The sequence below is a fragment of the Atractosteus spatula genome, chromosome 4 (genome assembly GCF_055471065.1).
Source record: "Atractosteus spatula isolate fAtrSpa1 chromosome 4, fAtrSpa1.hap1, whole genome shotgun sequence".
Taxonomy (NCBI): Eukaryota; Metazoa; Chordata; class Actinopteri; order Semionotiformes; family Lepisosteidae; genus Atractosteus; species Atractosteus spatula.
Window position 1 is genome coordinate 66,407,789 of NC_142709.1, and position 16,905 is coordinate 66,424,693.

The window sequence follows — 16,905 nt, forward strand, 5'->3', positions numbered from 1 at the left end:
TGCGGAGTGGAAAAACAGAAATGGGGTTGGAAAATTTTAACTCTTCTTGCTGATGCATTGTTTAATTAAATGAAAGAAACAAATGAAAGGAAATGCTTGGGGGAATGGAACATAATTGCTTCTAATGCATTAGCAAGACATCAGAATGCTTTTGCAGGGAATGAGTGTGTCATCAGTCCTGGTTGAGTGATAGCATTGATCAGCCCCGCCTCACATTTTCAGGAAGCAGTAGGACTCTAAATTCTTCAACTTTATACTTTTTTATTGATTATTGATAGACGTGTTTAAAAGTATGTGCTAAACATTTTCATTTTTTAAGAAAAAGAAACATCGCAATCCTTTTTTTTTTCAGAATGACAGCAGGTCTTGATTCTTTGATAACGTTCCTGGTAGATTTAGGATCCTTTAATTTCCGTATTTATTAATCCATCCATCCATCCATTCTTAACCAAGCTCTTTATCTAGTGTGGGGTTATTGGAGAGCCAGAGACTATCTTAGCAAGTAATGGGCTCAAGGCAAGATACAGTACACACTGAATGGGGCACCAGTTTATCACAGGTCAGACACAGATGCAGTCACAAACACAGACATGCACACACAGGCAACTCACACTGGGGGCAATTTTCCCAGAAGCCAAGCAACCTTGTGTCTTTGTGGGAGGAAACTGGAGCACCTGGGAGAAATCTGCACGAACATGGTGACAACAGACAAACTCAACGCAGGTTTCTTCAGGATTCAACAGTATTAGTGAGTCATTGGTGCTTAGTTGGTAATCCAAAGCTGATATAGTTCCAATAATTTCTACCTTATTATTATTGATGTACACTGTCATAAAACGTTCAACATATAGATTGTACATGTGATAATTCAGAACGGCTGCTTTTGAAGATGCAGTACGGTGTAAAACTGTGTAACAGTACATTTTTAAGACATTCCTGTACTAGTGCTTCAGTGTTTAATTTTTTTTTATACGCTAATAGTTAATACAAGAGTACATCTTTCAAACATATAAAATCACAAAGTCCCAAACTTTATAATAGTTTGGGTGTTCCATACATCTTTTGTGGGTCAAGAGCCCCACTCATTGAGGACAAAGCCTGAATTGTCTCCAAGCAGCGTGGTTTAAATAAAGGCAATCGATACAAAACCAGTTCATTTCCCAAACAATGAAGCTGGATAAGAATCTAGTTATTCACACAAACTTAATCCAGGGAAAATGGTAAAAAATAGATCAGCTGTGACCTTTTCAGCCAAGCAGATTTTAATTCAAGAAAGTAAATCAGAGAAGATGAGTTGCTATAAGGCCTGATAATAACAGTAAGCCCCAGCAGAAAATATTCTGGATTAAGTAGAGCTCAGAGCACACTTGGTGCGTGGAATTGCTGACCCAGATATTAATATAAATAAAAATGTCATGCATAGTGAATGCAATAGATTTCTTTCTTTTCCCAGTTCCTTTGTGACACCCATACACTGTATGTCCCAAGAACTTTTTTTTAAGATAAAATCGCTTTATTAGCCATATATAATTTCTGGCATTAGGAATTTGTCTTTCGCATACCCCAGCTTGCTCTCCATGAGACACAGACACACAGACAGGGAGAGAAGCTTGGGGTCAGAGCGCAGGGTCAGCCATTTATACGGCACCCCTGGAGCAGTTAGGGTTAAGGGCCTTGATCAGGGGCCCAAGGGAGTAGGATTCCTCTGCCAGCCACAGGATACGAACCAGCAACCTTCCAGCCACAGGCACAGATCCTGAGCCACAGAGCCACCATGGGTCGTGCAACAGGCAACAGAAACAGAATCAACCAAAGGTTAACGCACGCTAGGGCGGTAGACAAGACACGTACGCTGGTTCAGGAAGGTTACACATCAAAGGACAATAACAGAGAAACAATTAACTATTATATACACCTGTATGGTTGAGACTATTTAAAGTACATTAGCAAGGTGGCTTAGTGGTCACTCTGCAAGCCCACAGATGATCACCAGCTACAACTCCCAGCCTGCTTTGTGGTGTGCCCAGCGAGGGCGCTTCATTAATTTCTATTGGGTGGGCCACGATTGCATTTATATTTGTAGCTTTTTTTTTGTGCAAGGTACAGTAGTCGTGATTATCTTAGCAATGGAGTGTTTTTTAATAGGTGGCACTGGAAGAGTGAGAGCTAAAGGTAATGTGGAGAAACACACAGCAGAAAACTCCGAACAGAAAAAAAACAAGGAGAAAATGAGAAAATACTACAAAAAGTACCTAAAGTACATATTTACACAGACAAGTGATGGGGAGGATCCACGACTGCTGTGTGTGGTTTGTGGCGAAGTGTTGGCTAAGGAAAGCCTCAAGCCCTCCAAACTGCTAAGTCACTTGCAGACCAGTCACTCGACCTTGCAGTATAAACCTGTTGAGGTTTTTGAATGAAAGCTACAGGAGCTATGAGGCCAACAGTCTACCCTCCAAAGAGCCACCACTGTGAACGGTTTCAATCATGTGTGGGAAAGGCGCTGCAGAGCAGCTAGCAGTGATACCAATGTCTAACCACATTGGGAGTATGGCAAGAGATGTGGAAGAGCAGGTGATTACTAAGATAAAGTCTAGTGTGTATTTTTCTTTACAACTTGACGAGACCACTGGTGTCCCTGGAGATGCACAAATGCTTGTTTACACCAGATTTATTGAAGAGGGAGAAATTAATGAGGATTTTGTGTTCTGTCATCCTCTTCCCAAGCGCGCCACTGGCGATCGGCTTTGTTTTGCTGGACACTTACTGTATGTATGTGAGCATGAAGTTGACCGGAACACGTGTGTGGGAATCTGCTCAGACGGCGCACGAGCTATGACTGGCAATCACAGTGGGCTAGTCACGAAAGTGCAGGCCGTTGCTCTGTTTGCTTTGTGGACGCGTTGTATGATTCATAGACACGCATTCACGCTAAGAAAATGCCCCCCGAACTCAAACAAGTAATTGATGAAGCTGTTCGTACTGTAAATTCCATCAAGGCCAGTGCAACAAGCGCACGACTTTTAAAGATTATTCCAAAAATTTAAGCATAGGATGACTGGAAAGGCAGCCTTTGGCTACTACCACCCAAACTGTGGAATAGTATTCCTAAAAAATATTAGGCTGGCTCTGTGGATATTTTTAAACAGCAGCTCAAAACTTATTTTTTTACTCTTGCTTTTTACTTGATTTTTCTTATAGAATTTCAGTGCTATTTGTATTGTTTGTGCATGGTTCTTTTATTTGTTATTTGTTGCTTATTTTAAGTTATTTTAATTTTTTTGTAACAAGCACTTTGAGTTGCAAATGTATGAAAGGTGCTACGTATATAAATAAAACGTACTATTATTTATTATTAAGTGAGTAGGCTTACAATTTCTTCAACGTGACGATTTTTAAATCTGTGTGTGTGTGTGGAGGGGGGCAGGGGGCGGTGAAGAAATGTTTTTAATCTCAAAAAAGGGTCGCACTCTCAAAAAGGTTAAGAACCCCTGCCCAAGAGTACTTCACCTACTGAGAATCATGGCAGGAGGTTCTTCTCTCATGATCGTTAACTGTGAAACTTGAAAGCTCTGCAGACCCTCCTGGTAATAGAAAGGCATTTTGACATCCTAATGAGTTCAGATTTCTCACCTGCTTACCAGTTAGCTTAATGAGAGCATTTTTTTGTGACTAAAGAAAACTTAGCATGCATTGTTCTTGTGCTACAGTAGATGCCAGGTCTTCAGTGCATGTGGGATGACCCATGTGTGTTTTCCCTTCCCCGGTCCCTTTTTTTGGATTTCAATTCATTTTTTTAGGAACTGACAGCTGTGAAGGAAAATGCTAATAAGTACTGTGCTAGCTTGTACCAGATTTATGGCCTACAGAAGCATATTAATAGTAAAGATTGTAGAGAGAGGTGAAGAGCATGAGTCAGTGAGAGAGTGGTGTGATAAGGTTTCTCTCTTACATTAATGATAGAAGAAGCACAGAATCTGAACCAACAGAACTAAGTTTGTACTACTAACAAAGTCGGTGTGTATGACTGCTTATTGTCTTTCATGGTCCTGTCTTCCATTCTCCATAGGGCTTGTATTGATCAACCATCCATGTGTTTCATGAAGACACAAAGTATACTAATTCAGCCGTGCATGTACTGTACAACTGCTGCTATAAAACACAATGTTATTAACGTTATGTACTGTACTATCAGAAATGTAAAACTGGAACGCATCAGTTGTCCAAGCGTCTGCTTCCAAATTGTGGATTAAAGCCCTTGTTTTTAGTGGAGCTTTTAGATTATCCATGAAACTTCTACAACTTTCAATTTAAGTTTGAGAAGTGCAATCAGATAAGTACTGTAGATGACTGGGGTTTAAAGTCACAGCTAATGAGATTTGTTTCATCTCACGGTCTATATACAATAGGAACCATTTCTGTACTGCAGAAATTATAGTCATGAGTTTGTTGAATACTGTAGTTGCTTGTGCTCTTCTATATTATGTGTTATGAGTTATAAATTATTTGTATTCTTACATGACAATAGAGTTTAAATGGCATTAAAATTTGAATCCCTAATACTTTTGTCCATTTATCACCTGAGGACCAGATCAAATTGAACCTTCTGGTTACCTGTTGTTTGCAAATTACAGACTCAATATTTGATAATAGTCTTTTGATTTTCTCTTTCTTCTACACAGTGGAAAGCCACAATGAAGTACTCCGGTTTTAATCACCGGTAGGTTGAAGTTTTCAATATGTGCCTTAATTGTACTTTTACTCACTGAATCACTCTGTGCAGCATCTCTACACACGTAGAGATGGTATGATGTTTTCGAATCTCATCATTTATTGCTGCAGCAAATCTAATACTTAAATGAGAATAATTTTCCTAATGTGTCATTCCAGGCAGCTGCTATGACTTAAACTGTAGAAATTCTAATTGCAAAAAAAAAATCAAATTGTCATCACATACCTAGTTCATCATGTTGCTCATGTTATCTTTGTAGACTCCTAAGAGATTTTCCACTAAATTGCATAAAGTTAGGTTCATACAGGCATGACTGTTAAGGTTGACAGGGGGACATTGTGTATTTCACTTAATTTAATTTGATAAAACTTTAATGTAACACTGCAGTAAATGAAACAGAAAATGGAAGTTCCAATCTTCATTACTAATTCAAAAACCTTTGATTTGTATGAAGTCCTCACTATAATATTTCAGAATTAATTTTTAATTTCAGTTGGCTCTGGACATTATTGGATTTTAGAATGTTAATCTGTTAGTTTTTAAAGCAGAACTGGGGTGGCAATAAAAGCTCTAAGAACAGAAGCAGATTTTGTGTTTCAGTTAGAGTGACTCTTGACAATAAATAATCCCAAATTACATTTGCTAAAATGTTTTGTGTAATATTGGTGATTTAAATTTCCTATATACATTAAGAAGCTTTATATAAATCAAAATGCAATCAAATAGAGAATCAAAAAGCCCATTATTTATATCCAAATTAAAGCATTTAAAGCATTTAAACCATTTGCAATGTTATAATAATATTAATTGTTCTTTTTCGTATGGTTCGTATGTCTGGAAACATGATTTTTGCTTTGTGTGTGTGTGTGATTGAGTTTCTAGATGTGCACACCTTTAGGGTTGTGCAATGGTACTCTGACTTCTTGTGATCTGGATATGATCCTGGGATCAATTACCTGTATCTACTAACTGCCAAATGGGCTAGATAGGCCAAAAAGTATCCTCTAGTTTGTAACCTTTTTGTCTCATATATATTTTTCTGTAAATACAGTAAATAATAAGGCAAACTTTAACACTCTGGAAAATTATGTTAAGGAATATTGAGTGAAACTCTATACAGATATGCTTAAAATATTTTTCAGAGGCTCTGTATTTCCTTGTGGTGTCTGAAATTAAGAGTAGTAAGTACAGTAATAGTAATCTACCAGGTGAGTGGATTTTATCCAAGCTTTTAAAACAAATCCATTTTACAAAACTTAAAGAAACACATGGTTTTAGAAGAAATTGCTTACATAGATATGAAATAGCCCAGTTACATCAGGTAGTAGGTACTTTCTGCCAGATATGATATTTTTATCCAAATATATATATATATTCTGTATGATTTAAAAGTGCCTAACTCATTTATGCTGTCATTCTTCCTTTCAAATCTATCATTTTAATAACAGGTGAAAAAAACAACAACTTTAATTGCACTTCTGAAAGCTTAATACGTATTTATACAGTATGTTCTTCTTTTATGCCATTTTGAGTGGAATATATTTGTCACTTTTCACACGTGATTATTTGACTGATTTCAATTCTATTGAAATGAATAAGAATTGATGAATTGATCAAGATACTGTATGATCAGTATCCAGGAAAGATAGGTGAGAGGAATACAGTATGCTCTTTATGTTGTACTACATATCTACATTTGTAGCGCACGATAGAGATGGGGTTGCTTATTTATATTATTTTCTCATATAAGGTATCTTTGTTTATACACACAAATAGTACATTTGATAGATACAGTAATTATGTTACTTTAGCAACTCCGGACTCTATAAAAGTAAATGTGGGCAATGCAAAGCACTGAGGTGCAGCAGTAAATATTTTGATGAATGAGGATTCTAGCCACATAAACATTATGCTAACATTAGTCAGGAGTACACTGGTATCGTTTCATCTATGCTAATACTCTGTTTGCATCTTAGGCTTTGAATCAGAGCTCTGCCTCTGAACACGTGTCGCTTGTGTATTCTGTCATGTTGCTCTCTGATGCAGAGAAACTTATGAGGATGCTCAGATTTAAAACTTGTAAACATCTTCAAGGCTCAAAGAAAGTGAAGCGCATACCCAAATCTCATCTGAGTTTTGTATTTATTTCATTCAGTTCTGTGGAACAAAGATGAAATTACAGTAATGTGATGGACATCCCCATGGTTTGTTCAGATTCATGCTGCTAGTAGAAATTCTGTACTTAAAACGCAGTATTAATTGCCTGTTGGAAGCAGTAATGAATAACCTGCTGGAATACATTTGCTCTTCATCTGAGTAATTTATTCATCATTGGTTCTCTCTTGACCTTATCTATCAAAGTTTAATTTGATACAGATTTCTTTTTTAATTAGACATATTTTTTGTTAGAGTGAAGCAAAATGTTTTTCCTTCATGTCCCTTTCATTTATTTAACTGTACAGTATAATAAGATAACTGGAACAAGGGTATCTGGTCAGGGATTAATAGAATGTCATATGATCTGAGCAATACTTGAAATTATCTGTCAACTTAAATCTGCAAGTGTGAGTTTAATTACTGTCAAAATCACAAAAGAAATTCTCATTGCTTAGGCATCAAAAAGGTCAAAACCATATTCGCTGTCTTTGCTATATTCCAATTTTCAACATGATGGGACATAGTAGGGTTGAAATAACTTTATCTCCTGTCCTGCTAAGAATTGACTTTTCAGTCAGTTTCAGTTCCAGTTCGGTCTGTGTTTCAGCCACACATGGAAAAGTTTTAGTCTTTGATATCAGCTAGTCAGTGCATTTAGCTCAAACTGTTAACCTGTACATTTCTACATTTGTTTTTCATCAATAAATACCTAAATATTCAATCAGATAAATCATGTGAACAGTTGCATTTCAGGTAAATATATATTTCAATCTATCTATATTTTACAATATATGTTAATGCAACTGCACATAAGAATCTATCTGGTATTTTTTTTTATTCTTATTTTATTTTCTTGTTTGTCTTCATGAGAATTACTTGTGTTTGCACACGTGCAGATCTCATTGATTAATGATTTAACAGGAGGTCCACAACATTTTTTTTCTTTTTGTTCGTCTCCCATTGTTTAATATTGTTAATATTTTCCAAGTAAGGCTGTTCTCAGTCAAGTTTAATTTGGTTTACGGTAAAGTGTAGTAAAGAGCCTACCATCAAGTTGCTTGGGGGTAGCAAGACCCTGTTCTGTGCTGGGTGTATACAGCCCTGAGCTATAGCCCAATGTGTAGTGGAAGGCAGTTCACCATGTTTCTCATAAAGACAATTTGTGTGTGCTGTCATCTGGCATCTGCTGAGTAAGGGAAGTTTAACAGTCTAGTGGAATCATCCTGGTCTTGAATCAAGTTTAGATTCAGCTTCTTATCATCTCCTTTTGTTGCTGAGGTCTAGGCGCACTGCACCTACTAGGTTATGACTGTGCCATTTCCTGCCTGTAAAAATTAATAAGAAGCACCAATACAATATGGAGGAAAAACATACAGAGTGGCTGATATAAGAATTTAAATCCTGGTTTCATTGGATTCTGCTCCTGAGGTCTGTGAAGCTTGAGCTTTCATTTATGAGAATCCTAAAACATTTTTTTATTGAAAATATAAGCACCCTGCTTGCTGCACTGAGTCAATTCTATAAAATATTGTTTTGAAAATTAATTATTAAGATCCATTTTTGAAGTTCAGTAGGAAACGATGCTAACACAGTCCATTAACCTTATTCATCAGTTAATGAATTGACTTCTGTTTTTAAAGGCAGACAAGATTGTTAGAAATCTAATGAAAGTTTTAGGTACAGTTAAAAGCATGGACATTTTTTTTTGTTTTTTCTTATACTGCTAATGTGTGGTTTAATGTCACGAAGCCACAATTTTACAAATTAGGAAAAACTGATTTCCACCTTTTATTAATTAATTTATATTACAAAACTATTAAGAACTTTTTTTAAAAAAAATCTGATAATATTGTTACAAACTCATTCTCTGGTTAATAGGACCCTGCAATTTATCTGTTCTTTCTGTAGACCTACAGTATGGAGCACTCATGTTTTATATTGTTGAAAAGAAGAGTCTAGAGAAAGATTTGCTCTAAATCAGAAAAAAATAAGTATTTCAAGGAACACGGGTGGGTAATGAAAAGGAATTGAACTGAGCAAACAAACTGTACAAATGAAAATGGTTGAAAACTCATTTGAAAAGGTCAGACAACCAGCAAATTAAATACTTTCCTGATTCTCTGCCTGTGCTCCTGTTGCTGCTGCAGGGGAGTCTTAGGTGTAAATTTCTTCATTACTCCCTCATCAATCACACAGCACACAATACTGCATAGCCTCAAGATTGTAGGAGTCTTCCTTAGCTACCTCACCTGTGGCTTGAAAGCTTTGCTGTTGAATATTTTTTTTTGCTAGTTGTTTAGTTTCGCTGTACAAATGCTTTTTTAGGACCATTTTTAGCACGGAAGAATATTTTGGAATAAACAGGAGCAAAACAATGGAATAAGTGGACTATGAGAAGTGTGCTTAGACTTAGGAAGGTCATGGTATGTAAATTCCTGTTGAAATACAGGTATGTCAGTAGGAGACCCTCATAAATACCAATCTGATCCATGAACTGATCAGGTCCATGTTTATTGAGTTAATGTCTTCTTATGACTGGAAAAATAGAAGATTATTAAATGCCCTTGATATTCTCTTTTATTCTAGATTGTTTTGTTTTTGGAAAGCAGTGTAAAGTGACACTGAGAGGAATATTCAGCTCACCCTGCACAGGGCACATTTAGTGTACTGACTACACATATTCTCCTTACTGCTGTTTCTCTGCATTTCCAGCATTAACCAGTTGACAGTGAGGTGCCCCTTGTTCAAAGCTACAGTATGGTGCACAAACAAGGCAGACTATATTTTCAGATGCAGGGGTGCATAAAGCACTGTACTCCTACCAGAATGCTGAATAACTAGATTTTTGTGCCAACTTATAAAAGGGAAATGGCAAAGACCAAGATGAGGAATGCTTGGTTAGTTTTGTTTTAATGTACAGTAGGATCAGCAGTTATTTTTCTTTCTGAACCAACCCAGGAATGAATGGGCTGTTATTAAGCAGCCTGCCACACTGTTGTGACCCTTGAACCTTAAACCAGAAAGGAAGGGAGAATTACTATGCATATGTTACCTTTCGTGGACTCAAACTGTATGCTTCTTATTCATGCTGTGGGCCTCACAGTGTCCACAGCAAAGTTACCAAGCAATTGCTGCCCAGGCGCCAGTCACATCACAGGGGTCACTGTTGTGTGCCGAGTTGAGAATAGCCTGGCGCGCTGAGGTCCAACAATTTTAAACCAGTTGTCAGCCTCTGCATGGTGAATGCCAGCAACAATCAGGCAATCCCAGGACACAGTTTGAACCATTGAGTACTGGAATTGACTGGTTCTAGCACTTAGAATCACATCAGGAGGATTGTTTCTCCAGGATGTTAATTTACATTTTAAGAGAATGCCTCATAATATTTGGACGAATTCTTTGACAGTTCTCATATTACTTGATTAAAAGTCAGTGTTGCAAGCCTGATTGATTTGATCTTTTCACAAGCTGTTCTAACCTCATGAAAACTGGGCTTCCTGGTGGTATTATTTAATATTTGACTCTGAACTGTGTGTGTGTGGATTTTGTTCAGCACCAGTTGGAGATTTGCTTTTCTCAAAGTGTTAAGTCTAGTATTTGGGGTATTTGGGGTATTTGGGGTATTTAAAATAATTTTAATTTCAATATGCTTGTGGTATTGTTATAAATATTCAATATGTGCTACATAACTAATTCATAAATATTATTTTGGAGTGAAACAAATACCAGTTCTGTAAAAATATTTACAAGTGCAAGGTGCTTTGTAACAGTGAGACTACTGAAGAATGCAAGGTACTGTACAAATAACACTTTTCCTTTAAAGTTTTCTGCAGACAATAATTAGAAAATGACCTGGGTACTGTGGGTTGTATTATTTGACATGGAATGGAAAGGCAATTTTCCATTATCCTTCATTACCGTGAACTAATGTACACTGACTCCTGACTCAATTGTCCCTTTTCTAATAGTTCATAATTATAGGGATGAAATCACTAATGTTTCTGTCAGTGTTCATGATACTCAAAACCATATTAAAACAAAACAAAGGTTCAACAATAGCATTATGGACTTTATGAATTATCATTCACAATTAACCTAAAAGGAGATAAGTAGCTTAGGCCTACTCTCATACCAGACTCATACAACATAAATACAGACATCTTTCAGATCCATGATTAAATCTATTACCCCTTTATTACAACTTTATTTTTGTTCTTTCAATTTCTTGCCACCCTGAATTGCTTTGTGAATTGTACATTTAAAATCCATTATACATCCATGCATTACAAATTACAGCATGACATACATAATGTACGTTATATTTTTCAAAAACAGATTTGTTTTGAATGTTTTATTTTTATGGTTTTAAAAATGTTATGGGATAAGCATATAGAAAAAGACATTTTATTACACATACTAGAGGTACAATTTATATAGTACCTATTTCATTTTGTAACACTTGAATACACTGTATAGAAAAAAAAAGATTTAAAATAAACAACAATGGTCAGGTTGAACCCGTCTGTTTTATTTTTAACAAAACATTAGTTATTTATATACATAATCATATTCTGAAAACTAAGCACCTAGGAAGTGTTTTTTATCTGAAGTACCTAAAATTATGCATAAAAGATGTTCATGCCTGATTATCGTCTGCATCAGTAATGATTGAATTTCACTTTTGGCTGAAATACCTTATAACTATGCTTGTTCAGTACACGCTTGATACAACCGGTGATTCTATAGGGGCTAGGCAGACTGGTTGCACTGTTATTTGGATAAAAATGTTGTTTTAGTAATAGGGAAAAGGAAAAAAAAGTGTGGATGGAGTTTTTGTCAGATCAGATAAGGCCAGGGCTAGATTTACTGTATAAAATCCCTGTTTTGTAAGAAAATGCACTAAATAATATAACTTGACAATGTGAAACTTTCCTTTATTAGTAAAAAATACAATACTTTACTCGTAGGGGATATATACTGCACAGCACGTCAAAACATTTCCAAAATAATCACAGCAAGTGACTGAGTTAAAGAACTTGATGCAGAAGATGTTTATGTACATTAAAAAGTGGAATACTGTTGTGTACCTTCTATTTAGTTTTTAGCTACCACTCCCAGTTACTGTATATAAATATATTCATATTAATAAATTAAATTTGTTAATGATTTTCAGAGACGTTATTACACTTTGGTTATTCATATTTTCAGCAACCAACATTTCCCTTTAGTTACATGATTCCATATCAATATATTCAGTGAATGTAAAGAAGTAGTGCAACAGATTTAATGAAGCTACTGTTTCACTAACATCTAACACACCACAAGAGCCATCTATTGATGATCTTTGCTAGTGAAAACTGAGGTTCTGCAAGCCGACTCATATTGCAATATGGCGCATCAAGCTTGCCACGGACAAACCATACATCCTGAGTGGCTGCATCTGTACAGTATAGTGAGCATTAAAAGACCCTTATCACTTTATAACAACAACAAACTCACAAAGTTATCATCGCAATAATGAAAAAAAGCATTTCAGTTTCATTGCATTTGTATAGAACAGAGATGGCATAGGTAAATTCATTTTACTGGTACATTTGTCATCATGAACTACTGTACTGTGAAACTCTCAGGCTAGGAAGTGCTGTGTGTGGTCACTGATAGAAGCAATCGAAGTTGTACATCTGAGACCCATGATGTGTATTAGGCTGAGGGCGCCTTGTTGTGGGATTTAAACCCTTTCCTCTCATAATCACTATGCATCATCCCAGCTCATTCACAAGTGTTTAATGGGGTTCAAGTCTGGCGGTAACACACCCACAACACTGCAAATGGAGCTCTGTACTAAGTTGACATTCCTGCCCAGACCATCATGGTGGGACCTCCACATCAATTCGTCTGTTGTATAAGACAATTAGTGTATCTTTCAGCAAGCCTGCGTAACACACACTGACATCCATCAGGGTGATTGACACTAAACCTTGATTCACTGCTAAGGAGGACGTGGCTCCACTGCTGACAAGTCCGTGTGGGGCGTTGCTCCAACATACTGATGGCATGGAGACATTGTTTGCTTGATAAGAAGGGGGCATTGTTTCTTTTCTGTGTTATTCTTATTTGATTTTCACCAGATCTGAGATTCACCCACTTAAATCACCTCAATACCTGTGTCCAATCAACGGGTCTCACTGAGGCAGAGTTTAGTGCTTAAGCAACTGTCAGAGATACTTAGGTGTACCCTGGTCTGTCATGATTGATCAGTTAATCAAAATGACACCAAAACATTTAAAATCAGTATATTTGTTTCTAAAATTACACTTTCTCAAATACAGTGATATGATTTTTATTGTCATTATATTGTATATATTATATACATATACATTTACATAGTAAATTCTTTAGTATTTGATAGATTTGTCTTACAGTGTTTTGCATAATTTACTGCATTTATAATATCCGAAGGCCTTCTTTTCATCACATTTATCCTGAGTGAAGTGCTGTACCCCATACCAGTTGAAATGTTGTAATACAAAGATGTGGGCATATCAAAAAATGCTTTTCTGCCGAAAAAGGAAAAAGATGCCAAGATTCAGGGCGGTCTGTACAGATTATTTACTTCCCTGTGGGACAGTTCTAATCTCTTCTCCCATGTTGCCTTTCAGACAGTGATTGTCCTCTCATCTTAAATAACAGCAGTTTCCTTTCCAATAACAAGGAAAGGCATTATAGCTTGACCGGATTAAATGGGTTGTATTTCACAAGCAGAGTTTGCTCTCACTTCTGGTTTATTTCTTTCCTTTCTGGATACTTTTATATCCCATTCCAGCACATCAGCAGAATCCATGGATCTTCTTTTTCAAATGTGACCCAAAAGTGTTTCCTGGAGTCAAGGAAAGAAAAGGTGCTTGCAGATCTCCGACAGCTGGGTTATTATGTGCTTGACCAGTCAACTGTTTATCTTTTAAAACAGGCTGTACTGCTTTGGATTAATAGGTCAATATGATTTGCTAAGCTCTGGAAAACTCATAAAACTGGAAGGACGGATTCCCCATTTAATTACTTTTTAGAGGAGATGTGATTTAAATGTTGGTGTTAAAAATGCCATTTGGGACACTGCTGTAAAACTGCAAGATTAAGTTAAAGAAGCTGTAAAGCCCAAACGGCTAAATATGTCAGTTTAAATAGTGTAACATATATTGTTGTACTGTTGGGAGTTTTCTTGTGTGTTCAGGATGTAAAATTAAGTAGAGGTCACAGCACACTAGCACTGCAATGTATTCTTTGCAAGAAATCTACAAGTTCTTTGCATATTAGAATCAATTTCCAGAACATATTTTCTTAGAATTCAGTAAAGAAAGTAAAGTAATGGTTATTTCATCATTCCACATTGCAGACTGCCTGAATATGTAGTAGAGAAGTGATCATGTCTAATGAATATTTAATTTAATGACTTTGCAGCAGGAATATGGATTTTTCAGGTCAGGGCATGCAGCATTCATAATAAATCCAATCGAAGTGTAATAATAATAATTACACTGGTTTGGGGAAGAAGAACCAAATCAAGTAGCAGTGTATGGTAATGGCTGAGGATTCAAATCCCAAGTCGGACACTGCTGTTTTACCCTTCAGCAAAGCACTTTATTCAAATGACTCTAGTACTAATATACAGCTCTATTAACAGGTACAGGGTTTTTGAGAAAGCTTCCAGTCACATAAGCATTGTTTACTAATTTTACGAGTTGAAAAACAGGACAAAATGAATATAACAAAAAAAACATTCAAAGAAAAAAGCTCTCAAAACAGGAAAAAAAACAGTTGAAAAGAAGTATGAAGATACTCTCATGAGAGCACTCTGTTTAACCAAAGGGTGGTTATTTTGTGGCTGCTGTAAAGTGTTGTAAGAGTTAGGGCCCAATCTGAAGATGTTCTTCTCCAGAGTTTTAAAATGACTTTTTCACCATCCCCAGCCAAGAAGGTTGTTAGGAAATAACGATACCATTAGCATCACAGTATTTTCACCTTTCCATTAAACTTTATCACTGTTCCAGAGCTGACATGTTTTACAACTGGGGCATGTCATTGGGGATGAGTGAGATTTACTTGTTTTTTTAATAGGGCAAGCAATTAGGAAGGTTAGGAGCTGCCAGGTTTACAGTTAGGAAAATCACATGAAACCCTGTTGAGCACTTAATCCAATTTGCTATCACAGCACAAAGTAGTAATAGGAAGTTTCATCCTGGTGAAAGACCCCTTGGTTTCAGCCTGCTGTTTCTTAAATATGCTGTCACTTTGTTCAGACAGGATACATTGTATGAAAATAAAATAAAGACTTACTTTTAGTTATATTAGTCATAGTGGAATAACATTCTCTTGGTGAACCCCTAATTGTAACCATAGTAATACTGTGTTGCTGTGATTAACAAATATTACATTGCTGGATGTTCTCTACTTCCACTTCATAAATATATTGTACAAAACTACTATGCAATTAATCACCTTTATGCACCTGTAAGGAAATATGAAATATTCTTGGGACAAAAATAATGTAATAGATTTCTTTTGAACAGAGAACATTGTGTGCATATTACCTTAATGCTTATTGAATTCTTCCTTTTTTGTTCTGGGTGAAGTGTTTTCTATACTCTTGATACTCTGCTGCTGAGCCAAAAATGATTGAATTGACCTCCCCTCCTGTGTTTTTCTTTTGCAGTAAACAAACACAAACCCTGGATTGAGACATCGTACCATGGAGTTATAACGGAGAACACTGACTCTGTCTTGCTGGACCCTCCACTGGTTGCTCTTGATAAGGATGCTCCTGTACCTTTTGCAGGTATGGAAAGCATACAGTATGTAGCTAAGGTGTTGGGCTCACCTGCATAATCTGGTCAGCTGAGGTCCCAGTAGTTAAGTCACCACATCTGGGAAATGCTGAATGAAATCTCATGGTCACAGCAGTTTTGACATCCTTCTCTTTACAAAACGACTTTTGAAGACTGTCATTGCTGCTCATACGTTTCAGCAGATTCCCTGAGGTGACTTCATTGCAGTATCACTTTCTTACCTTTTTACAGATGAGGCTCCTTGTTAAATCAATGTCTGTGTATTCTCTGCAGGCTAATAAGACAACTGGTCTTTCTTAAAAGTAAGAAGGCTTCATTGGATTATGCCTCGGATACACCCAGCTAAATCACCTCAGGACACATTTCTTAATTAATTCTGTGACATAAATTAAGCACAGTCATACTAACAAGACAATGAGCTAATAAATGGGCAATTTTCCACAATTGGAAAGTGGGCATTTGCCCGGAGGATTGTTCTAAGTCATTTTTTCTATGGCTGTTTGATCATAAACCTTGACAAATTCAGTACTTGCTGAAGCAGCTTGTCTGTAGAAAACATTCACCATTAAACGAAGGGCTACTAAATGAAAAGTAAGCTTTATTTCAGCTCGTTTTTAAAAAAAGGCCATATGGAGTGGTTTAAAGTAATTCATAATTTACTGAGTAGTAGAGGTGGATGATAGGCAATTCAGTAATTAGTTGTTACTGGATTCTTTATAATCCTTTCATTGAAGGATGAGTCTTTACTCAGGTAGCATTGACACCTCATTAATTAAACCTGGTGAAATTAATCTCTTTTTTGACAGCAATAAATAACTGTCATTCTTATGCTCTCTGTCTGTCAATTTGCATTTTGTCTTGGTGAACATTTCTGTTGTGTTCTTTAGCAAATCTTGCATGAGCAGAGCTGTATTAACAGAGAGGGTGCCAAGTGTTTTGTCCCATTTTGTAAAAACATTTTGCTAAAACACTTAGTTACTCTACATAATAGGAATATAGAGTTTCTTAACCACACATTTTTAGTTCTTAAATTCAGCCTGCGTTGTTCACTAGAGGCTTTGTGATAAATACATTTTTTTGTTTTCAAGAAACAAGCTAGCAATAACATGAGCATTACATTTATTGCTTTGGGGGTAATGGCCCAAGATGTGGAGGTGGCTGCCATGTTGTAATATG

The 16,905-nt window shown here is 36.3% G+C and overlaps 1 protein-coding gene across 1 annotated transcript in view; it reads left to right on the forward strand.

The window, feature by feature from the left end:
- Positions 1–16,905, forward strand: part of LOC148836914 (calsyntenin-2-like) — a 242,991-nt gene that overhangs the window by 96,288 nt on the left and 129,798 nt on the right. Inside the window, exon 2 of the mRNA XM_088913431.1 lies at positions 15,597–15,719. Within this exon, the coding sequence (XP_088769557.1) occupies positions 15,597–15,719 (123 nt within the window). The remainder of the gene's footprint in view (positions 1–15,596; positions 15,720–16,905) is intronic.